Genomic DNA, 24,834 nt, shown 5'->3' on the forward strand with positions numbered 1-24,834 from the left:
AATGAACAGAACTATATCAAGAAATTAATAAATCTACCATCACACAAGGAGATTTTTTAACATACTTTTCCTCAATAATTGATAAGTGAAGCAGACAGAATAGCAAAGGTAAAGAAATCCAAATAATAGAATGAATAACCCTGACCTTAATGGAGATAGAGTTCTGCATGCAAAATAAGAGATTATACATTTTAATCAAACATACATGGAAAATTTATATATGGAAACTTATCATGTACTAGATCTTAAAGATTGTACAAATATCAAACATATCAAATATAAGCCACGATCTTGGTGTATAACAAGAAGTTAGAATTTAATTATAAACAGACAAATTTAAAAACCATGCAAATTTAAGAATTAAAAACCACACATTTTCCAACAATTCAAGGATCAAAGATTAATCTACTTAAAAACTGAGTAACAACAAAAACACCACCTATTGAAACTTGTTTGATGCAGCAAAAGCATCACCTCAAAGTAAAGCTATTGCTTTAAAGTTTTATATAAGGAAAGTAAAAAGAATAAAAATTATATGAGCTAAATACCTATTTTAAGAAGCCAGAAAAGAAAGAGAATAAATCTTAAGACAACAGAAGGAAAAGATAATGATAACTATACCAGTTGTCTTTTGGTTAAATGTCCTTTTCTGTTTTTCAACTTTTCGTTTTTCCTGGGTTCTTATGCTGTAGGTAGATACCCTGTAAAGAGCGTGTAGCTGTGTTTTTAAAAATCTGACAATCTGTCTTTTTAATTGTCAAGTTAGGTCCACCAACTTTAGCAACTGATATATTCAGACTGAACTGTACTATCTTTTTATTTCTCTTTCGTTTTCTTTCTCTATGATTCATTCTCATTTTCTCTCTGGATTTTTTGGTTTACTTTCCCTTATTCCATTTTTCCTCTCTCCTCGCTTGGAGTTTTCACACTCTATTTCTATTCTTGTAGTCAGTTCCAACTCTCACTTCCTGACTTACATATTACTGTCCAACATTTCTAGGAGTTTTTTTTTCACTACATAAATAAGACACTAAAATTATTTCATATTGACAACACTGACTTGGGTGAAGGTCTACATTTACCATTTCATTTGTTCAATATTCTTTGTTGCATTTCAGAATACCAGTCTTCGGGGATCATTTTCCTTTTACTTGCGGTATATTCTTTAGAATTCCTTTAGAGAAGGGTTTCTCAAACTCGGCACTGTGAAATTTCAGACAGTATAATTATTTGTTGTAGGATATTGTCCAGCACATTTTATGATGTTTAAGAGCATCCTTGGCCTCTAGTCACTAGATTCCAGTAGCATCTCCAATAGTGACAATCAAAAATACCTCCAAACATTTCCAAATATCCTTTGGGGACAGAATTGTCCCTCGTTGAAAACAAATAGTTTAGAGCAAGTTTTGTGGTAAAAAATGTTGTTGGCTTTTACTTATCTACAATTATATTTTGCCCTTAACCCCAAGTGTCTTGCTAAGCACAATTCTAGGATAATAAATTTTTTCCAAACACTTTAAGACATTATTTGTTATCTGAGAAGTTTATCATCCTGTTGTTATTCTGATGATCTGTTTCTTCTCTCTGCTGCTTTCAAGATCTTTTCTTAGATGTCCTGCAGCTTTATTAAGATATGTCTACATGTGGTTTTCTTTTTGTTCACAACTATCTTTTGCCTGTTTTTAATCTGTTTAACCCTTTCATTTTTAAAAATATCAACAACTGTTTGTTTACCTTCTCTTTAAACAGTTTCATGTTCCTAGCTGCATCCTCTATTAAATAATTTAGACATTTAATAGTGTTATATTCCAGACTCAACACCATTTCATTCCTTTTGAAAGTTACAGCAGGAGGAAAGGAGTCCCAGCCTTAGCATACTACTTCCCTGTTATTCAGTAGCCCTATAATATTGTTGCTATAAAAATCTGACTTCAGAACTCCCCTGCCCCCACCCTGCTGCTCGCTGGTCTAAGCCATCTCCTAACAGCTCTGGCTTCCTGGGATGCAGCCCTGGTACCTCTGTTTGAGGCCTCTCTGGTTTCAAGTTTCAGGTGCAACTACCCTAACTTTCAGACACTCTGGTTCTTGAAGTTTCTGACTCAACTTCTACTTGCTTGCTTAATTTTGTTTTGGGTGGTTGGAGGGAAGACTGTCTCCAGAGACTTTGCCTGCATTTATGAGATCAATGATGCCTTCCAAATTGTCTTACCCAGGGTCTACTTGTGGTGGTGGGAGGGTGCAGTAGAGCTCCTGGTCAATTATGAAATGTCAGGGCTTTCTGGGCAAGGAGCAAAGCTCTCATCAGAAGTGGTTAACTGAAAGGCATGGCTCAACCCGGTATGAAATCAAAAGTGGTTATACTGAAGGGTGTGGATCAATTCTTGGTCTGAATATCTTGGAAATCATGCTGCTTTCTGATGTACAAACTTCAGAAATCTGGGTCACTACTATGACTCCAGGAAATCCCAAGTGGAATGGAAATTCTAGTTTCTGAATAGCAAATAACCTTTATTCTGCAAGAACTAAAAAAACAAACTCATATCCATCCTAGAACTTCTTTAGAATTATGCAGAATCCTAAGATGCCTTTGGAGGATACCTAGTGAGACTGGCCTCAGTAATGCTTTGAAGTAAACAGCCCATCAGATCACTATTATGTTTCTTTATTCTCATTTTACCAACTATATAATGCTGATATTACTGAAAAACTTACTGGTGTTTCATTGAACATTCAAATGAAAACTGACAGGAGTGCCACTGGCTCTACTGAAAATATCAGATTTCCATTTGTCATGGCATACTTTTTTGTAGGCAGAAAGAGTATGCCAAATTCTTGCTCTTTATAAGCATTTTATTGTTGTGGTGCTATTATTTCTATAATATTGCTATTTTTTGTTCAATTACCACTTACATTTCAACTTAGATGTAAGATAAACCTCAGATTTCTCCCTTAGACTCCTGAGCTTGTCTAATGGCCTTTGTTGGTCTGAGCAAGGCAGAACAAGAGCAGTAAGTATACTTAATATCCCTTGGCACAGTTTTGGGTCTGAACTATGTGACCAAGTGAACACAAAAGGTTGTCTCAAATGTTATGTTTTTTATTTTTAGTTTGATGTATGTGTGTCCGCTCATTTGTGTCCAACTCTTTGTAACTCCATGGACTGTACCCCACCAGGCTCCTCTGCCCACGGAATTTTCCAGGCACGAATACTGGAGTGGGTGGCCTTTTCCTACTCCAAGAAGAAAGTCTGAATCAACAGTCAAATCAGAGGCACACGTTATAACTGGTTGCTTATCTCTTAAGTCTACTGGCTTTCTCTCTTTTCCTTTGCAGTTCACTTATTGAAGAACCTATGTCATGTGTTCAGTAAAGTTTCTGATGATCTGGATTTTGATAAGCATCCATGTGATGTTTAACATGTTGCTCTGTTTTCTTCTATTTCCTATATATTGATAATTGGGTCTAAAGGCTTAACCACATTCAGTATTTTTATGGGGGAGGGAGGAAAATACTCTCCTAGGGATATTTTGATCATCCATCTGGAGGTATGAGTCATCTATAGTTGCTTTCTTTTTCAGATACTAACAAATGTTGATGACCAATGCCTAGATTCATTAATTCATGAGAGGCTACAAAAATGGTGATATCCTGTTATTTTTCCTTAATTTATTAGCTGAAATACTTTTATAAACAGACATTCCCTGTAATTTACTATTTGGTTACCCATTGGTATAGTTAAAAGCAAGATAAATACTTCACTTTTTTCTTTTAGACCAATTCTCAGAATAATGAATTGTTTCACTAGACTACTCCAGTAGTGACGAGTTTTTTATGAGCTCATGAATTTAAATACTGAATGTTTCCAATCAAATCTTTTTCCTGCAATCTATTAAGATGATTTTATGTTTTTCCTTCAATATGTCTAATATATTAAATTATATAAATTGATTTTTAATGATAAACCAACCATGTATCTTTACCAGAAAGTACTTTTTTGTAATTTTTTTTTTTAGTAATTTAAAAAAATACAGGTAAAAAAATTAAAAATACAGGTGACCCCTGAATAATGCTGGGGGTTACTCAAAGTATAACTATAGTTGACTCTCTGTATCTGAGGTTCCTCCTCCACATTTGCAGATGCAACCAGCCACAACCTATGCAGTGCTGTAGTATTTACTATTGAAAAATATCCAAGTTTAAGAGGACCAGTGCAGTTCAAACCCAGATTGTAAGTGTCAAGTGTATACTGCCTGATTCAGACTGCTAATATTTCATTTAGGATATTTGTATCTGTGCTCATAAGTAAAATTGGTCTATACTGTTCTCACATTGTCATTGTTAAGTTTTGGTATCAAGGTTATGCTAGTCTCAAACTGAGCAGAGAAGTGTCTACTTGCTTTTCTGTTCCCTGAGAGAAACTGTAGAAGAGAAATTATTTTGCCTTGAATGTTTGATAAAAACTGTAAAAACGCCAGGGCCCACTGTTCATTTGCTTGCTTGCTTTCTAAAGTGTTTTAAATGGAAAATGACGCACACATAAAAATTCATGAATTGTAAGCACACAGCTTAATTCTGTATCACAACTGCAGTTTCACCCTTCTGTGCATCTCCTCAGCCTGATCCTGTGTTTCGCAAGAGATCTGATGAGTCAGTGGAAACAGTAGATACATTAAAATAACTTTACCCTGTTGAAAGGAAAGCATTTAGAAGATTTGAAAGATCCTATTATAAACTCCATTCAGCAGGCAAGGCAACTGAAGCAGTTTTTCACCTACTGGGCCAAATTATCCTAAGTGAGATTTTTTATAGAATCTGGCAAGATTTTAAGTCAAGCTACCAATGCCTTTTCTGAGGAATCATAAGATGGTTAGAAGATATAACAATAAATTGTCTTTAACTCTTTTGCAACTCCAAAACTAAAAAAATAAACCAGTAAGAGGAATACCCTGAAGGTCCAGTGGTTAGCACTCTGCTCTTTCACTGCTGAAGGTGCGGGTTCAACTCCTCAGGATTTCACAAGCCGCCGGCATGGCCAATAAATAAATAAAAATAAACCAGTGCAGATTTTGAGGTTGTAGCTAAACATACTTAGAACAGGAGACAGAGGATGACTGTTATCAATAGCATGAGAAAAAAGGAGAATATAATCTAACCTAACGAACCTAGGAGAGAGAACCCAGGGTAGAAGGATGAACTTAACCTAAAATGGATAAATTCCCAGGTTTATTTAAAAGTGAATGCAACTGTAGGTTGCCAAATGAGATTAATGTCTGCAGCAGCCTCTTTGCAAATCCTAGGAGTTTTAAATAATACTGAGGGAACTCTTTATGATCACATACTATTTCTTTTCACCTATAATTAATTTATCTACTTTCTTTTACTACAAAGTGCTTACTTGGAAACAAAACCCAGCTCAGTAGCACTGGAATGGCACCAACTCCCCTGATTGTTCATTTCATTAGCCAAGCCCTCCTCTACCTCCATTATACACGTGTGTTCATGCTCAGATGATGAACCACTCTTCAAATGTCTCTACCTGTCAGGCAGGTATCGAGACAGAGCAATTTAACAGTTTAGGGGGAACTGTACTCTTCGTGATCTACCAAAATCTTCTATGAAATCTTAATCATTCCTGGTTCAAATGTGAAATTTCTACACTAAGAAGACTAATTTTGAACAGTTTAAATAAAAGTATTAAAAAGAGAATAGTGACAGCCCTAATACCACAAGGCTACATATTTAAAAGTACTTTTTATACTTTATTTATTTAAAGTATATATTTAAAAGTACTTAATTCACTCATAATTAAAGAGGTACAAATAAAAACTAGAGGTGCCATTTCACCTACTAAAGAAAAAAATGTTAATATTGATAACACCTATGTTTGATGATAGGGAGCTTAGTATGTGTCCATACTCTTTATTGGTGGGTTTAAGTTGATGTATCTTCTTGAAAATATATATACCTTTTGACCCACTGTTATCCCACCAGGGATCAAACCCATGTTCCCTGCATTAGAAGCAGAGAGTCCTAACTATTGGACTGCCAGGGAAGTATCAACTGCACATTTTTATATTAAATAGTATGACTATCTTTTTTCTTTTTTCTATCATGGAGTTACACTGTACGGGCCGGTCTGTGATTTCCTGTTTTTCACTTAATATTTTATCTTGGACATCTTAGTACATAAAGATCTGCCTCTTCTCTCTGTTTGTAGTAGAAAAGTATTTTATTTATGTGTATACTATAATTTTATTTATGAGTACTTATTTCCAGGTGTTTACTGCTGTGTTGCAACGAACATCTTGTACATATATACTTGCACTCTCACTGCCAGTATATTTAAGTATACAAAGAGATGAGTATACATCTGTATAGATACATCTACACAGATCTATACAGTATATCTGTACAGTGTAACTCCACTGAAAGAAAAAGGAAAAGATACGGTCATAGGAAAAGAAGGGGACGACAGAGGACAAGATGGTTGGATGGCATCACGGGCTCCATGGACATGAGTTTGAGCAGGTTCTGGGAGATGGCGAAGGATAGGGAAGCCTGGCGTGCTGCAGTCCCTGCGGTCGCAAAGAGTCAGACACAACTGAACAACAACAACAAAAGTATTTAATATATTGTTTAACTGAGACTTCCCTGGCAGTCCAGAGGTTAGGACTCCCTGCTTCTAATGCAAGGGGCCCAGGTTTGATCCCTGGTCAGGGAACTAAGACTCCGTATTCTAAGAGGCCAAAATAAATAAGTGATAAATTAAAAAGCAAAAGAAAATATGTAATTAAAAACTTCTGTAAGAATTCACAATAAAGTATCTATAGCAAGTTTACCTCAGGGGAGCAGAGGTGAGGTAGGATACTTTACAGGACCTCTGCATTTTATTTTTATATATATATATATATTTACTTTTTATATTATTTGAATTCCTTTCATTCCAGAGTATATTTTTATATTTGAAAAATTCATCAGTTTTGAGATGTAATTTCTTATCAAATTACAAGTTTACTGCAATTTAAGTAAGTGATATCTAAAAGAAATCAATTCATTTCCATAACTTATTTCACAGACAAGGAATTTGAACATCAATTTCTTTGGCTTGCTGAATGAAGGCTGTATTGTTCATGAAGTACTTTTGAGAATTAAAATGAAGGTGATCACAAGATATTACAGAATATTGTATCTTCTTTTCAAAATTATCTTGGAAAAAAGAAGCTCTAACTCTTACAGACCTTTTTTAAAACCACAGACCATGTAAAATTACTTTTTAATGGAACTAAATTGAGTCTTAACAATCAACTACAGAATAGATTCCTAAAACTTACCAAGTTGGGAATAGAAACAGCAGGAAAAGAAGCTGAGGAGTGAAAAGTGGAAAAGGGGTACAGAAAATAGAATTAGAGAAGGGAATAATCTCTCTTAGTATAAGCAGGAAAAGGATGACTTTAGAGAGAGTGAGTCCCCACAGAAATACTGTACCTAACAGCTGGCTGTGTTCCCCTGTGATGGAGTTCTGACTCGGGTCTGAAAAACAAACAATTGAAAAGAAAAGAAAAATGAATGAACAAAACAAATAGTTTCTTAAAAATCAGCAACAAAAGTCAACCAAGGAAATAAGCAAAAAAAAAAAAAGCTCAAGAAACATTAATGAAAGGATAATAAAAATGACTATTATAAAAAATAATCCCACAGCTTCCTCAAAAAGTTAAACAGATTTGCCATGTGACTCATGGTACATACACAAATGAACTGCAAACAGGGACTCAGATACTTGTAGACAATGTTTACAGCAGCATTATCCACAACAGCCAAGGGTGGAAATAATGCAAGTTACCTCCAAACATGAATGGGTAAACAAAATGTGGTACAGATGGTCCTTGACTTATAATGGCTTGACTTAAAGATATTTTTATTTCATGATGGTGCAAAAAGCAATATGCATTCAGTAGAAACCATATTTCAAATTTTGATCTTTTCCCAGGCTAGTGATATGCAGTACAATATTCTCTTGTGATGCTGGGCAGGGGAGCATGCAGCAACTCCCAGTCAGACATGTAATCAACAGGATAAACAACCATAACAACAATTCTGTACCCAGACAATCTGTTCTCTACTTTTAGTATTCAGTAAATTACATGAGATATTCAACACACTGTTATAAAATAAGCTTTGTGTTAGATGATTTTGCCCAAACTGTAGGCAGAAGTGTTCTGAACTTAAGATAGGCTAGGCTAAATTATAATGTTTGGTAGGTAGGTATAGCAAATGCACTCCGAGTTACAATATTTTTAATTTAGGAAGGGTTTATTGGGATATAACCCTGCTAAGTCACTTCAGTCGTGTCCGACTCTGTGTGACCCCATAGACGGCAGCCCATCAGGCTCCCCCGTCCCTGGGATTCTCCAGGCAGGAACACTGGAGTGGGTTGCCATTTCCTTCTCCAATGCATGAAAGTGAAAAGTGAAAGTGAAGTCGCTCAGTTGTGTCCGACTCTTAGCGACCCCATGGACTGCAGCCTACCCGGCTCCTCCGTCCATGGGATTTTCCAGGCAAGAGTACTGGAGTGGGGTGCCATCGCCTTCTCTGGGATGTAACCCTACTGTATGTCAAATAAGATATATATTATTCAGTCATAAAAAGGAATCAAGTTCTGATACACGTGCATATACCCTGAAAACATTACACTAAGGGGGAAAAGCCAGAAGCAGAAGAACAAATATTGCATGATTCCATTTATATGAAATATCTAGAAAGGGCAAATTGGCAAATTTACAAAGATAGAAAATAGGTTAGAGGTTAGCGGGGCTGGGGACTGGAGGTGGAGTTGGGAGTAGGATGTTATTATTTAATAAGTCATTAAAGAATTTCAATCTAAAATAGAACTGGAGCATATAAAATGGCAAGACTCATCCATGTGCCCTCAGGAAGACAAAACTTAAAGACTAAGAGGCTGATTTCCCCAAAATGCCTGACTTACAGAAACAAAATTTTCTCAGATGAGATGATGGGGGGTTGATCAGAGGCCTCATTTCAACCCTGGTAAGTTTTGCCAGAGGCATGAACAAGAGATGACCCAAACTGGGTTACTCTCACAAAGTAGGCTGAACAGAGCGTTGTTTGTGTGACTAGACTAATTCTGTCTGCTCAGGAAGTTTTCAAGGCTGGTCTCTGTTTGTTTTTGATTTTAACTGACTCAAACTGAACTCTCCCCTCTTTACATTCCCTGCTCATAAACATAACCTTTCCTAAACTTTGACCAGACTCATCTATAGCTTACTACAGTTTGCTTGTCCCAAATTGCAACCCCTCTGCTGTTACTGAAAAAACTCATCTTTTCTAGCTTGCCTCAGTTTACCTCTTCATTAGGTCAGAGTACAGAGTTTCTTTTCTTTTTGACAACACAGCACAGCATGTGGAACTTCCCTGACTGGGTGACCAGGGATCAAACCTGTGTCCCCTGCAGTGGAAGCGTGGAGTCTTAACCACTGGACCACCAGGGAAGTCCCAGAGTTTCTTTTTAAAACAAATTTTTTGTCCATGCAGTGCAGCTTGTGGGATCTTATTAGTTCCCCGACCAGGGATCAAACCCAGGCCCACCCACAGCAGTTGAAAGCATGGAGTTCTAAACACTGGACCGTCAGAGAATTCCGAGAAGACACGGTTTCTGTCTGGGGTGGTGAGAAATTTTGGAAACACTGGTAATGGTTGCTCAACATTGTGAATGTATTTAATGTCATTGCACTAAAAAATGGTTAAAATGGTACAATGGCAAATTTCGTGTTGTATATATTTTTCTATAATAAAAAGTAAATTAAAAAATAATCACACAAATTTAGCCAATCAATATTAGTTCCATAAAGTAGAAGAATGATTCAGGACCTATGACATGAATTACACTGTCTCTTTAATGATCAAAGAATATGTAGCCATAGCAGCTGCAAGTTAAGACATAAGTAAAGCATTCATTACTACCAGCAGATATGTTCTGATTTGACTTTAAGATAAAATGACTAAACTGGCTTTTATAAATATCTCTTTCTTCAGTATTTTGTGATAGAATTAGTGACAATAAACCAAGTTCTTAATCCAAGAGATACTGACAATTGCCAATTAACAACTTGCTTATTTCAAAGGTTTGTAAAACGTTAAAAGCTCAATAAGGAAAAGACTTTGAGCTCTACTTTCCTTAAAGAGTAAATGTCTTAAGATATAGAGAATTACATCTAGATTTCTTGAATGTGTTTGGAGAATGCATAATTATGGCTGATTTGTGTTGTTGTATGGCAGAAACCAACAATACATTGTAAAAATTAAAAAACAAAAAATAATATTAAAAAAAATAATTTTAGACCAGGGTCTATGAACAATGGGGAAAAAATTACATATTCATTTTCACTAACCTCTAATTGAAGTCGAGTATTTTTCCCAAATATGATGTAGGCAACAAACTACATTAAAAAAAAATTACCTGTGATTTTTGTCAACAATAACTGATATTTTTATATCACATTATAGTTGTATATACCTCATTATATCTTTTAGGTTCCACACTACTTTGAAATTATGGTAGTTATTAGAGTGCCTGCTAGGTTTAAACAGGTTTAAGACTGCCAAAGAGGTCCAAGATACAAAAAATATTAAGATTTACTATTTCAAACAAAATTCAAATAACATTTTCCATGGTGTTTCTAAATATAAATGTATACATAATTAAATCTAACACTAAGCAGCCCGGACAGAAACTATACAATCAGCAGAACCAATCAGAAACTATACAAATTCTGATTTCTGATGTATACAGTATATATTAGAATATATTCTACATAATATAATCAACAAACACATAAGATAGAAATCTGATTCCTAGAACTAAAGTTTTAAATGCTATGTGAGCATTTAATGATATATTTTGAGAAGATTTTCTTCCACAATTTTGTTTTAAGAGAAATTTCAAATTTTTGAAAGATATTTTCCCCAACATGCTAGAAAATGATTTCTCAGTTTTTATTTGTTTTTAATTTAAACCAGTTTTGTTTCCTATGTAAATAAAGAATATGGGTTGTTTCTGTACATAAGACAAAAGTAGGACTAACAGTTCTGTAGCATATTAACATATCACACAAGCTCACACACACACACACACACACACACACACACAGGATGAGAGGGTAACAGGTAGGCAGGCCAGAGGTGTGTACACACACACACACACACACACATTGGATAACAGGGTAACAGGTAGGCAGGCCAGAGGTGTGTACACACACACACACACACACACACACACACTGGATAACAGGGTAACAGGTAGGCAGGCCAGAGGTGTGTACACACACACACACACACACACACTGGATAACAGGGTAACAGGTAGGCAGGCCAGAGGTCCCCAGGTGGCAGGAGGAAATAAACTGCAAGTGGCAGACTTATTTTTTTCTTCTCTATACAAATTTAAAAGTTTCTTTTAATTCTGTGTTGTAGACACCTGGTTCTGCATGAACTTTTCTCAAACCTTGAGCTAACCAATGCATTTTTCTTATGGAAATGTTTTTCTTAAGCTATGTTAATGAAACTATGTATTTGCTTTGGGATCTGCCTTTCTTCAAAATGGTTCTGCCTCAGTTCAGTTCAGTTCAGTTGCTCAGTCGTGTCCGACTCTTTGCGACCCCATGGACTGCAGCATGCCAGGCCTCCCTGTCCATCACCAACTCCCAGAGCTTGCTCAAACTCATGTCCATTGAGTTGGTGATGCCATCCAACTATCTCATCCTCTATCACCCCTTCTCCTCCTGCCTTCAATCTTTCCCAGCATCAGGGTCTTTTCCAATGAGTCAGCTCTTCACATCAGGTGGCTAAAGTATTGGGAGTTTCAGCTTCAACATCAGTCCTTCCAATGAACACCCAGGACTGATCTCCTTTAGGATGGACTGGTTTGATCTCCCTGCAGTCCAACGGACTCTCAAGAGTCTTCTCCAATACCACAGTTCAATAGCATCAATTCTTAGGTGCTCAGCTTCCTTTATAGTCCAACTCTCACATCCATACATGACTAGTGGAAAAACTATAGCTTTGACTAGATGGACCTTTGCTGGCAAAGTTGTATCTTTGCTTTTTAATATGCTGTCTCTAGGTTGGTCATAACTTTTCTTCCAAGGAGCAAGCGTCTTTTAATTTCATGGCTGCAGTCACCATCTGCAGTGATTTTGGAGCTCCCCAAAATAAAGTCTCTCATTGTTTCCACTGTTTCCCCATCTATTTGCCATGAAGGGATGGGACCGGATACCATGATCTTAGTTTTCTGAATGTCCGCCTAAGACTAACTTTTTTCTTTTCTCTAACCTTGGGCTGATAACAGCTCAACAAACAAGTATTCATGCCAATTGTTTTATGGCCGGGGATGACACACCTTGTGCCATTCTATCTCAAAAATGCATGCTGTGGGTGAGAAAGTAAAAGTTAGTCACACAGTCGTGTCCAACCCTTTGGGACCCCATGGACTGTGGCCCACCAGGCTCCTCTGTTCAAGGAATTCTCCAGGCAAGAACACTGAAGTGGGTTGCCATTTCCTTCTCCAGGGGATTTTCCCAACCCAGGAATCAACCCGGATCTCCTGCATTGCAGGCAGATTCTTTACCAACTGAGCCACTAGGGAAGCCCATTGTGGGAGAGGGGCCTGGTGAAACTCCCTTAGCTGTGAGGTATCTCTCTTATCTGATTAGCAGCTTTCTAACAGAAATAAAACGCCTTGCTAAAAATTAGCAAGGGGCATTCTTCCTGCCTTCTTCTGATGTCTATGTCAGAAGCTTTCCCTATGTCTTTTATACTTGAATAAAATTCTGTTACATAAAAAGCTCCAAGTGGTCAAGCCTGGTCTCTGGCCCCAGATCAAAAGCCTCTCCTCTGGAGGTCACAAATCCCATTGTAGTACACAGCTCATGGCAACCACCTTTCACTATCATTACAGAAAAACAGGTATATATGTAACATGAAAGGAAGAGTAGAGAAAGAATCATATGATTTCAGAACCAGAAGAGCCTTGGTCATCATCTAGATATACTCCAGTGATTCTAAAGGAAAAGTTGTAGAAAAGTTATTAGCATCATCTATTTTCTTCCTAAAACTATACCAACAATCCTTCTGAAGATTCTGATTCCCACATTTTGTCACTAATAGGAATGCCTTTATCCATCAGGTGTGCTGGGACAGAACAAAGCTGAGAACCTTGGATTTTAACATATATAACTGACAAGATGAATGCTTGGGTTAATGAATGACCAAAGACACACCACACTATGACAAAAAAGAAAGGTTGGAGATACAGTCATGACGTTTTGAGAACCTATACTCATGTTTCTTAATACTCTGTAATTCTAATTTCCTTGTTCTAAAATAAAGTACAATAGCCTAAAACAAGTTATCTGGAATTGCCAGGGCATGTATCTGTGGGAAAAAAAAAAATCTCAGATAACTCAGACAGAATAGGTATATAAATGACTTTTTCTTTAACAGAACTACCACTTTCTTTACTGTATATTTTCTTGGCTTCTGAGATGTGCACACATGATTACATGCATTTTCTAGTTAAGCCAAGACTTTTCCCTTGGACATTCCCCTATACAGTCAGTCCTCTATTTCTGAGGGATGGGAGTGGGAGCAGGGTGGAACCTACAGATTTGGAGGGCCAACTACACTACACCATTTTATATAAGGGATCTGAGCATCTGCGCATTCTGGTATTCCAAGGGTAGTGGGGAGGGTCCTGGAACCAATCCCACCTGGATTCTAATGGACGACTATATTTAAGATAAGTAAAAATAAGTCTACTGTGTAGTTCTTTACAATATTTTTCATTTATTATAATTAAAGGAACATAGGGCAATCTTTACTCAATACTTATTTGGTAATATGAAAACTCCCAAGGACCTGCAAAGACATGCTTCATTAATATATGTAAAAGCTGAAACAAGGGCAAATCTAGGAGTAAACAAGTTCATGAACCCACTAGAATGAAACTAGCTATGCCTGTAAAAAAAAAAAAATCACAATTGGTAAATGGGTTTATTAAGTTGAAGGGTGTTTCTGGGCCTGCAATCCAAATTGTGTTCAACAGCGCTCTGAGATATGTCTGGGCACCTGTGTATTGTTCTGTATCTGAACTCTCCCATTCAACATTTTTTCTGCCTGTGTCACTAATGAGGGCACACCCAACCCAGGTTTGCCTAATACTGGGAGTTGTCCTATATATTACTCCAAATGCTATCTGTTTTAACCAAATTACTTCCTGTAATGAGAACAATCTGCCAATAATGTAACTATTTTAACCTTTGATAGCCTTCCTAAATTAAGCTATTTCTAAGTCATAACACAACCAGATTATATACAAAAGCCTGTGAAACTCTACAGATAAAAGGGCAGTTCAAACACAAAATAGAAACATGTACCTTTTCACAATGGGTAAATGGCATCAGAAAAGTGAACTGAAACTATTTCCTTGGAACTATAATGATATAGTAGTTTTATAAAATGGATACTTGCTCAATATACTTGGTTTATCCTGGGCACATGGTAAAGAACAGAGATTTTATTTCTTGCCACGTGCCTCAGAGAATAGAGAGAAAAAAAATGACTGTGGGTGGTATTCACTTGCAAAACTGCCTCTCTATAAACAGTTTTTCTGAAAAGCCTTACTATCTCCCTTAGTTTGCCCATAGCAATAGTCTCTTTCTGAATTTCCTTTGATAATCATTTCATCTACCATTCTTGGCAGAGAATTTGAAGCAAATGAAAGCTAATCTACATTGTGCATCTAAGTATCACCGTACGTTTTAGTCATTAAAGATAGAATCAGTAATTTCATTGAAATAACACAATCAATAATAGAAACTATTGCCTAAACATGTAGAAAAAGAAGTAGGCATGACCAAGGGCAGCAGAAATTATTTAAAGATACCAAATACCTGAAATCACCAGTCTTTACACATTTCTAATTTTTTCAATTCCAATTAAAAAAAAAACAAAGCAGCAACATCATCATAAGCCATTTGGACTCAAAATTAGGTAAAGATGATTAAAGATGAAATAAAAAACAATTACTCTAACATTCACATTTATTAGATTCTGCCTCTATTTTGAGTAAGTTCTAATTTTGGTGGGAAACTTAGGAAAGAAAACAAGTTGATATAAAGTAAAATCTGAAAAAGCTATCCTCTTTACACAGATCTTGAACTGACTTCAGTGAAACTAGACAGACCTAAAAAAATTCACATGTGATTAATTGGGTACAAATAAATAGATGGGTGAAAAAAATCAAGCAATTTTAGGCAAAGTAATTAAGTAAGTAATAAGATGGAAATGTAAAGCAGTGCCTACAAAAAGTTACTAAATCATTAGTTATTTACACTTGGTGTGTACCCCATAAAGGAAAATCAAGAGATCCTTTTTGATTTTTTTTAATGTAATAGAAATATAACTTTTAAAAGATGTTTAGAAGTATCTACCAAAAAGACAGTATCTCCTGGGATACTGTTGAAACAGAGTAGAACCCTGTAGGGGCTCCTGGGCACGGGGGTCTTTCAGTTCAGCCTCCATGACCTTCCCTGAGTTCCAAAGAGCAGGTTCAAACAGTTACCAGTCTGGAAGGCAAGGGATGCAGAGTCAAGAAGGAACGGCCAGGACAACAAAGCAGCCTTGGGGCAGGGCGTAAGAGGAGCCACACAAAGGCCTTAGAAGGGTGTAACCTTGGCACGTTTGCGAAACAATGAGGCTAAAATACAGAGAGGAGGAAAGTGGTTTTTAAAGAAAGGTCAGAAAATTAGGTAGCAGATACATCTTGTAGTACTGCAGACTATGGTAAAGAGTATGATAAGAAAATGATATGAAATAGCTGGAAAGGTTTTAAATAGCAGCATGACAGGTTTAACTTTTTAGAAGATGGAGGCTGCTGGTTGAAGAGAGGATTGTAGCAGGAGCAAGAGTAGAGGGAGAACCAACTAGGAGTCTACTGTAGAAATCTTAGAAAGGTATGATTAGGACTGCAATGAAGATGGTATAAGTTGAGAGCCTGATGCTATCTTCTGGAATGAGGGCTCATGAGTCAGTCTTCAAAGGTAATGTTCCTGTGACTTTAAGTTTTGTAGCCCTTTTCATTTTTCTATTCAATAAATATTTCTTGGGTACCTTCTACATGTAAGCCGTCCCTGATAGCTCAGTTGGTAAAGAATCCGCATGCAATGCAGGAGACCCTGGTTCGATTCCTGGGTTGGGATACGCTACCCACTCCAGTATTCTTGGGCTTCCCTTGTGGCTCAGCTGGTAAAGAATCTGCCTGCAATGCGGGAGACCCGAGTTCAATCCCTGGGTTGGGAAGACTCCCTGGAGAAGGAAAAGGCTATTCTGGCCTGGAGAATTCCATGGACTTACAGTCCATGGGGTTGCAAAGAGTCAGACACGACTAAATGACTCACTACATGTGAAACACTGCTAACTACTAGAAATGTAACAATAAAATCCCTGCCATCAAAGAGCTTACATGTTAGCGGAGAAGAGAAAAACAAACAAGCTAAGTGTCAAGAGTAATAAGAAAACAAAAAAGAAAAGCAGAGTAAGAACAGACAGGATTAGTGGGTGGATGATTTGTGTGCTAATTTATAATTTAGACACTGAATCTAAAGAATGTCTGTCAGATAATGTGACATTTGACCAGAAACTTATCTGCAAGAACACCGCAGGCAAAGGGAACAGTTAGTGCAAAGACCCTGAAGCAGGTACCTGTTGGCTTGTTCAATAAACAGCAAGGAAGCTAAGTTACACAACAGAACAGCAAGATAAAAGTGGTAAGATGTGGGATAAGAGATGGATGTGTGTCAGGGGCAGGGGCACAGATTATGTGGAGCCTTGTTGGGACACAGTAGGGACTTTTACTTTGAGTGAGCAAGAAATCCATTGGAAGGTTTTGATTTGTATTTTAATATGACCACTCTAGCTGGAGAAGAGATTGCAGGAGGCAAGTTGAGGAAGGAGAAAATTGTTAGAAGGCTTTTACAATAGTCCCAGAAAAGATAAACGGTGGTGTGGATCAACTCAGTGGTAGTGGAGGTGCTGAGAAGTAATCAGATGCTGGGTGTGTATCTATGGAAGGATTCACAAGATTAGCATGCTGATGACTGCACATGGGACAGGGGGAAAGAAAGGAGTCAAAGTTTTTTCCATCAATTATGTGAACAGAGATGCCATTTACTGAGTTGTGGAAGACTGAGAGAAGAGCAATGATGGTGAAGTTTTAAAGACACCTAAAACTGTTATATACTGTGAGGAATAAAAGAATGAGTATATTTCTAACATTAGGAAGCTCATAATTTTGTTGAAGAGTCAAATTCAACATAAAAAACTAAAAAAAGAATCCCTCTGCCATTCTGGGCATGAGACGATATAGTGAAAGCCATGTGGTTACGGAATCTAACACAGAGTCAGGGATGAAAGGGTAGAGGTATTAGGAAGAGATAAAGATTGCCTATGGAAGACAGGAAATATGGTTTAATTTTTACTACCTGAAAACGTTTAGGAACTATACTATTTCACTTTTGTTATTTTTATATTTTGATTACTTCTGTAAGAACACAAGCATTCAGGGACTTGCCTGGGGGTCCAGTGGTTAAGAATCGCCCTTGTGATGCAAGAGATGCAGGCTCAGTGCCTGGTTGGGGAACTAAGATCCCACATGCCGTGGAGCAACTAGGTACCCCAACAAAGATCCCACGGCTGCAGCTAAGACCCGATACAGCCAAATAAATATTAAAAAAAAAAGAATGAGCACTCGTAAATATTTATCATAATTTTATACTAAAGGTTTATTAAATTCATTTGTTCTAAACATCTTGGCAGGTTTCATATCTGTGGTTTCAGGTTATCAGGATGTCACTCCATCTTCTCTCTATACCCTTACCATTAATCCTGTTACCCAGGAGTTGAAGCATTTTATCAAACAGAATTTTCTTACGCCTGTGCTAGAATGTCTGTAACATCTCTTCAGAACTCTATGGTCTCTTTTTTAACAGGCTCAGAGCCTCTGCTTGGCAACGGTATCTAGCAAAATTAAAATCATTTATATTACATCTATTTTTAGTTTATATTTTATTTATACAGTGGCAAGCATGCTGAGATTTCATTTAGTGACAAAGTTTTCCATATAAAGGAAACAGAAAACCAGTGGCTCAATGTAAGAAAAAATATTAAATAATCCAAAAATGATATATAAAAATGGAAAGGTTATAAAGGTAGTCTCCAAGCGATTCAATTTAGGGAAATTTTTCCTACTATCATCATAGCAAGCCTACACAGAAACCCTGCAAGAAAGACTTATTTCTGTGTTTCAAAAGAAACTCAGAAAACTAAAATGAATTGCCTAAGGGGCTATAGCTGATAATCTGTGGTACTGCCTTTAGTGCTGCAAGGCTCCAAAGGAGAAGAGCAACATGGATTGAGTGCAGTAGGAATTTTAAGTAAAACTTTTAAAAACCTTAAAAATCATGTTGAACTCAAAATCACAGAAGAGGAATAAACATGTCTGGAAGGGTTGATCCCTTAGGAAAAGTCATAAGACATCTAAAGGAGATGAAAAACAATTGAAATTGTCTGTGTGGAAATCTAAAAATAAAAGCAGTATTTTAGGTAAGAAAACAAGAGTGCAATATGCAAATGAAATGAATATCAGATTTATCAGAGGCCAAGAAGATATAATTATTACCAGGCCACATGGTCTCTAGATGGTTGTTATTAGTTCAACCTATACTCTGAATGCCTACTCTGTGTTAGGTGCTGTGCTTGGCACCAAGACACCAGTAGTAACCCTTTCTTCTCAATAATCTGGAGAGAAAACATGCGAACGATTATGAAAACAATAAAAATAATTCTTATAGTATAGGTACAAATACTGTGGGAATCAAAAAGGAAGGAAAACAAAATAAAATGGTGATCAGGGATGGTCAATGGGATAACTGAGCTAAATTTTGAAGGATGGGTAGTTCATTAAAAAGCAGAATGGGTGAGAGAAAATGGACAAGGGGAGACATTCTAGTCAAAGAGGTTGATGAGGACACGACTAATGGAGAAGTTCTGAAGATAACGTGGGAAATATACACCTAATAACATACCTGTATACAACATTAGGTATATGCTATATCTAATCTATGGGCTTCCCAGGTGGCTCAGAGGTTAAAGCGTCTGCCTGCAATGCGGGAGACCTGGGTTCAATTCCTGGGTCTGGAAGATTCCCTGCAGAAGGAAACGACAACCCACTCCAGTATTCTTGCCTGGAGAATCCCATGGACGGAGGAGCCTGGTGGGCTACAGTCCATGTGGTCGCAAAGAGTCGAACACGACTGAGCGACTTCACTTTCACATCTAATCTATAATGGTATATAATGTTATTTTAGTCTATAATTGCTGTTGTTCAGTCGTTAAGTCATATACAACTCTCTGTGACCACACAGACTGTACCAGGCTCCTCCGTCTTCCACTATCTCCTGGAGTTTGCTCAAATTCATGTCCGCTGAGTTAGTGATGCTATTCAACCATCTCATCCTCTGCTGTCCCCTTCTCCTTTTACCTTCTATCTTTCCCGGCATGAAGGCCTTTTCCACTGAGTCTGCTCTTTACATCAGGTGGCCGAAGTATTAGAGCTTCAGCTTCAGCATCAATCCTTCCAATGAATATTCACGGTTGATTTCCTTTAGGATTGACTGGTTTGAGCTCCTTGTTGTCCAAGGGACTGTCAAGCATCTTCTCTAGCACTACAGTTTGAAAGCATCAATTCTTTGGCACTCAGCCTTCTTTATGGTTCAACTCTCACAACTGTACATGACTACTGGAAAAATCACAGCTTTGACTAGATGGACCTTTGTCAGCAAAGTGACGTCTTTGCTTTTTAATATACTCTCTAGGTTTGTCATAGGTTTCCTTCCAAGGAGCAAGGATCCTTTAATTTCATGGCTGCAGTCACTGTCCATAGGGATTTTGGAGCCTAAGAAAATAAAATCTGTCACTGTCATACATACATGCATTGTACCTAATATAAAATATATACTCATTTGACAGGAAAGGAGATTTTAAAAATTGATTTAAAAAGTGGGTAAGATACAAAGCAGAACCAGTCAGAAGATGTGTTTCCAACTTTTGATTCTTCCCCTTTCTCATTCATCAAATCCAGTAATTTGTGGCTTCCATACCAATCTCTTCTTTCTATCACACTGCCATCTATTAGAGTCTCATTATTCATAGACTAATTAAAATAGTTTAATTAGTCTCCCTGCCATCAATTTTCCCATCTTCAAACAATCCTTCATTTTCCTTCTTATTAATTTTGCCTTTATCAGCTTCTTTATTGCTTAAAAAAGACTTTCAAAGACCTCCAAGTGAAAATGCTAGGAGTGTCCAATCATTTTGTGAAGAGAAGATGGATTGTTTTCACTTCTTATTTATATTTTGACATCATGTGGGCTGCTGATTCAAGTCTCTCCAAGAAAAGGAAAGGGCTGCCTTTCGCAGGCTGTGTCTCTACTCCTACTGTGAATTTTCTGGTTGGGCATGATAGTGGTAATGATGGTGGTAGCAGAGGTTAATGGCTTAAGATTCCAGTTTACATGTCTGAATCCCTTGGCTTATAGGGTGAACTCCAAAAACCTAATCCTGGCTTTCAAGTTCCTTTATAATCTAGCACTAGTCTGCTGCTGCTGCTACTGCTGCTAAATCGCTTCAGTCGTGTCCGACTCTGTGCGACCCCAGAGACGACAGCCCACCAGGCTCCCCCGTCCCTGGGATTCTCCAGGCACAACATCCATTGGATCATCAAAAAAACAAGAGAGTTCCAGAAAAACATCTACTTTTGCTTTATTGACTACGCCAAAGCCTTTGACTGTGTGGATCACAACAAATTGTGGAAAATTCTTAAAGAGACTGGAATACCAGACCACCTGATCTGCCTCCTGACAAATCTGTATGCAGGTTAAAAGAAGCAAGAGTTAGAACTGGACATGGAACAACAGACTGGTTCCAAATCAGGAAAGGAATACATCAAGGCTGTATATTGTCACCCTGCTTATATAACTTATATGCAGAGTACATCATGCAAAATGCTGGGCTGGATAAAACACAAACTGGAATCAAGATTGCTGGGAGAAATATCAATAACCTCAGATACGCAGATGACATCACTCTTATGGCAGAAAGCAAAGAAGAACTAAAGAGCCTCTTGATGAAAGTGAAAGAGGAGAGTGAAAAAGTTCACATTCAGAAAACGAAGATCATGGCATCTGGTCCCACCACTTCATGGCAAATAGATGGGGAAACAATGGAAACAGTGACAGACTTTATTTTTGGGGGCTCCAAAATCACTGTAGATGGTGACTGCAGCCATGAAATTCAAAGATGCTTGCTCCTTGGAAGAAAAGCTATGACAAACATAGCATATTAAAAAGCAGAGACATTACTTTACCAACAAAGGCCCATCTACTCAAGGTTATGGTTTTTCCAGTAGTCATATATGGATGTGAGAGTTGGACTATGAAGAAAGCTGAGCACCAAAGATTTGATGCTTTTGAACTGCAGTGTTGGAGAAGACTCTTGAGAGTCCCTTGGACTGCAAGGAGATCCAACCAGTCCATCCTAAAGGAAATCCATCCTGAATATTCATTGGAAGGACTGATGATGAAGCTGAAACTCCAATACTTTGACCACCTGATGCGAAGAACCAAGTCACTGGAAAAGACCCTGATGGTGGGAAAGATTGAAGGCGGGAGGAGAAGGGGACGACAGAGGATGAGATGGTTGCATGGCATCTCCAACGTGATAGACATCAGTTTGAGTAGGCTCCAGGAGTTGGTGATGGATAGGGAAGCCTGGCATGCTGCAGTCCATGGGGTCGCAAAGAGTCGGATACAACTGAGCAACTGAACTGAACTGAACTGATCTGTATTTCATTTGTTGTCAGTGCCAGATAATACTTCATTATACGAATATACCACATTTATCTATTCATCAGTCGACATCTGGGTTGTTTCTATAATTGGGGCTATCATGCATAGTGCTGCAATGAACATTCCTCTACAATTTTTCGTGTGGACATATATTCTTATTTTAAGTATATACCTAGAAGTGGAATTGCTGGATCATATGGTAACTCTATATTTAACTTCTTGAAGAACTGCCAAACTGTTTTACAAAGTGTCTGCACCATTTTATGTTCCCACCGAAAATATACGGGGGTTTCAGTCTTTTCACATTCTTGTCAACGCTTGTTATGGTCCATCGTTTTTATCAGAACCAGCCCAGCGGATGTGAAGTGGCCCCTTGTTGTGGTTCTGATGTGCATTTCCCTGATGATTAAAGTGCTTAAATGTGCTTATTTAGCACTTTCTCCTTTCCTCATCTCCATCTGGAAACCTCTTAGCTCTTGCCTCCCATAATTTTGAGGTTTTGCTTAGACTTATTTAGTACTTTTACATCATAAATATTATTGAATTGTTCCCTGAAGTATGTTCCTGTTGATTAGAGTCCTTATTCAGCATAACATTCCCAGACAGTCTACCATCATTTTCCACTTTTTCTATCCCTTTCATTTTGTGATCTGTGCTCTGGCTCATTTATTTGGTTAAAAACCTTTCTTAAATATTCTCTAGTTATGTGGGTAATACACTCTCTAAAGTTACATTTATGCCGTAGCTCCTCCTTGTAGATGAGGATGCTATTTTCACCGGAAATGGGGATTTGGGATTACAGTCTTTTTCTGTTGGTAATCTGTGGATACTCTTTCACTGTCTCCTAATTCCCACTAGTGTGAATTAGAATTCTGATGTGAATCTCAGACTATTCTGAATATCATACTGTAATCTGGAAGCCTCCAAAATGAATTCCTGGAGTTCAAAACTTTACCTGGATAAGCCTAGGTATGTTTTTTACAACACTGATCTTCCCTGGAATGTACCACCAATCTGCACAATGAACTTTAGCTCAGGAATTAAAAAAAAACATCTTTAATTACTACTTCTCTTCCATTTATTCCTTTTTCTGTAACTTGTATTAGCCACATTAGATGTCCTCTTCCCAGTCTCTTTCCTATCCTATCTATCCTCAGTCTATCCTCCAAGTTTCTTATGGTTTTTTCAATCTGTATTTTTAACTCTGGGCTTTGAATCTTCCAGGCCAATAATGATCATACTCATTCAATTCTTTATTCAGTAATTAGGTACTGAGTGTTTACTATGTACAAGACTGTTCTAGACACGGACACTGACAGCAGTCAGTGTACACAAGAGAAAAAAGTCCTGCTTTTATGTGTTTATCTAGTGGACTTTTTTTTTAAGTGTATGTACATGGATTGCAGGTCAGGTGGTACCAAGCATTTAGCAGGGAAATCGTATCTTTTGCTCCCTGTGTCTCTTTTGTACTTCATTTGAACTTCCTTCAGTGCGCCTACTGTTCATTATTTGCATATTCAAGTTCCTATCTTCTCTGCATTTCTACTTAGTTGGTCTGTTGCACTGTTTACTCTAGGTGCTTTTTTCTCTTTCTGGTTTCCTGCCTTCCCCAGATGGGATCTTTGTCTATGTTGCTTCAGAGGGGCTTAGGTTTCATTGTTGGAGCATCATAAGTGGTAGCAGTCTCAAGAGAACAGAAAGGCAAAGCAGCCTCTACACCAGTAGACGGGCAGGGCAGCAGGCCAGCCACCAGCCCTGTTGAGGCCTGGGAGAAAGGCTGCCAACTCTCAGGTCTCCTTACATCTCCCAGACTCAGACAGGGAGGTAACAGTCCCCTGGCTCTTTGCCATTCTTCCCATTAGGGAAGTCCATGGATCTCTACCAAGCCAAGCTCTTTTTCTGGATCTGCCATTTGTATCTTCACTCTGAGGATCTTGTCCAGCCCTTGAGGAGCAAGTCCTGGGTCAGCTCTCCCTGAAAGAGCTCCCACAGAACTGAGGCCTCACTTGCCTCTAAGTGTTCATCAGATCCAGGGGTCATTTGGCTCAAGAGTGGCAGACACAAGTTGAAATTAGTAACAGAGGGATAGGGAGATTTCACCTTCCCAAAACCCTCTGTGAAAAGTAAGTCCTAGTTATAGACTAATCCTAAAAACATTCAAATCTTGGCAAAGAAGTCAACGCTTTAAAAAGCCTCTGTGAGGTCCAAACATCTGTGGGTTGTATCATGTTCAACTGCTGCCCTAAATGTTAAGTTCTGTGAAATAAGGTAGATCATAATGTTAGTTGGATTTTAAAGGATATTGACTAGATGGATGAATCTCAAATTATGTTTTATAAAAGCAGTCAGAGAAAAGACAGTACATACTATATGATTCTATTCGTATAAAATTATAGGAAATACAAACTAATGTACTGTAGTGACAGAAAGCAGATTGCCTAGGGACCAGGGAATTAGGTAAGTGGGTTATATAATATTGTACATCAACTATACTTCAACCAAAAAACCCTCAATATACAAAAAAATGGTCATAACAGTAGTAAAATGGGGAATCAAAGTGTTGGTCACTTTCACTGAGTATAACATGAATATGACGAAGAAGGGTTAATGATTTAAACAAAGTTTTAAGATGTACAGAGCTAAAAGCAGTCAGTCTCAAATTTGTTTTTTTGTATTAAGGTCTTAAGAGTATGTAAAAAAACATGGTGAAAAGAACGGTATTTCAGGGAGGTGTTAGTCTTTCTGACAATGAATATTGGTGGGGGGCAGGGAGGCAGAAAAACATGCCTCATGAAGCTGAGTTTAAAAATAAACTTTTGACACTGAGATTTTTAAAACATGCAGGTCTGAATGTGTTAGT

At 37.6% G+C, this 24,834-nt stretch overlaps 1 protein-coding gene across 4 annotated transcripts in view; it reads right to left on the reverse strand.

The window, feature by feature from the left end:
* Positions 1–24,834, reverse strand: part of SLC12A6 (solute carrier family 12 member 6) — an 84,972-nt gene that overhangs the window by 29,531 nt on the left and 30,607 nt on the right. For 2 of the 4 annotated variants that reach the window (XM_070378272.1, XM_005908763.3), the window contains exon 2: positions 7,486–7,530. The exons of 1 other annotated variant lie outside the window; for it this stretch is intronic. In XM_070378272.1, the coding sequence (XP_070234373.1) occupies positions 7,486–7,530 (45 nt within the window). Of the gene's footprint in view, positions 1–1,082; positions 1,132–7,485; positions 7,531–24,834 lie in introns of those variants that run through there. One more of the 4 variants, XM_070378274.1, reaches the window with a different exon arrangement.

This window comes from Bos mutus, chromosome 10 (assembly GCF_027580195.1).
Source record: "Bos mutus isolate GX-2022 chromosome 10, NWIPB_WYAK_1.1, whole genome shotgun sequence".
NCBI lineage: Eukaryota > Metazoa > Chordata > Mammalia > Artiodactyla > Bovidae > Bos > Bos mutus.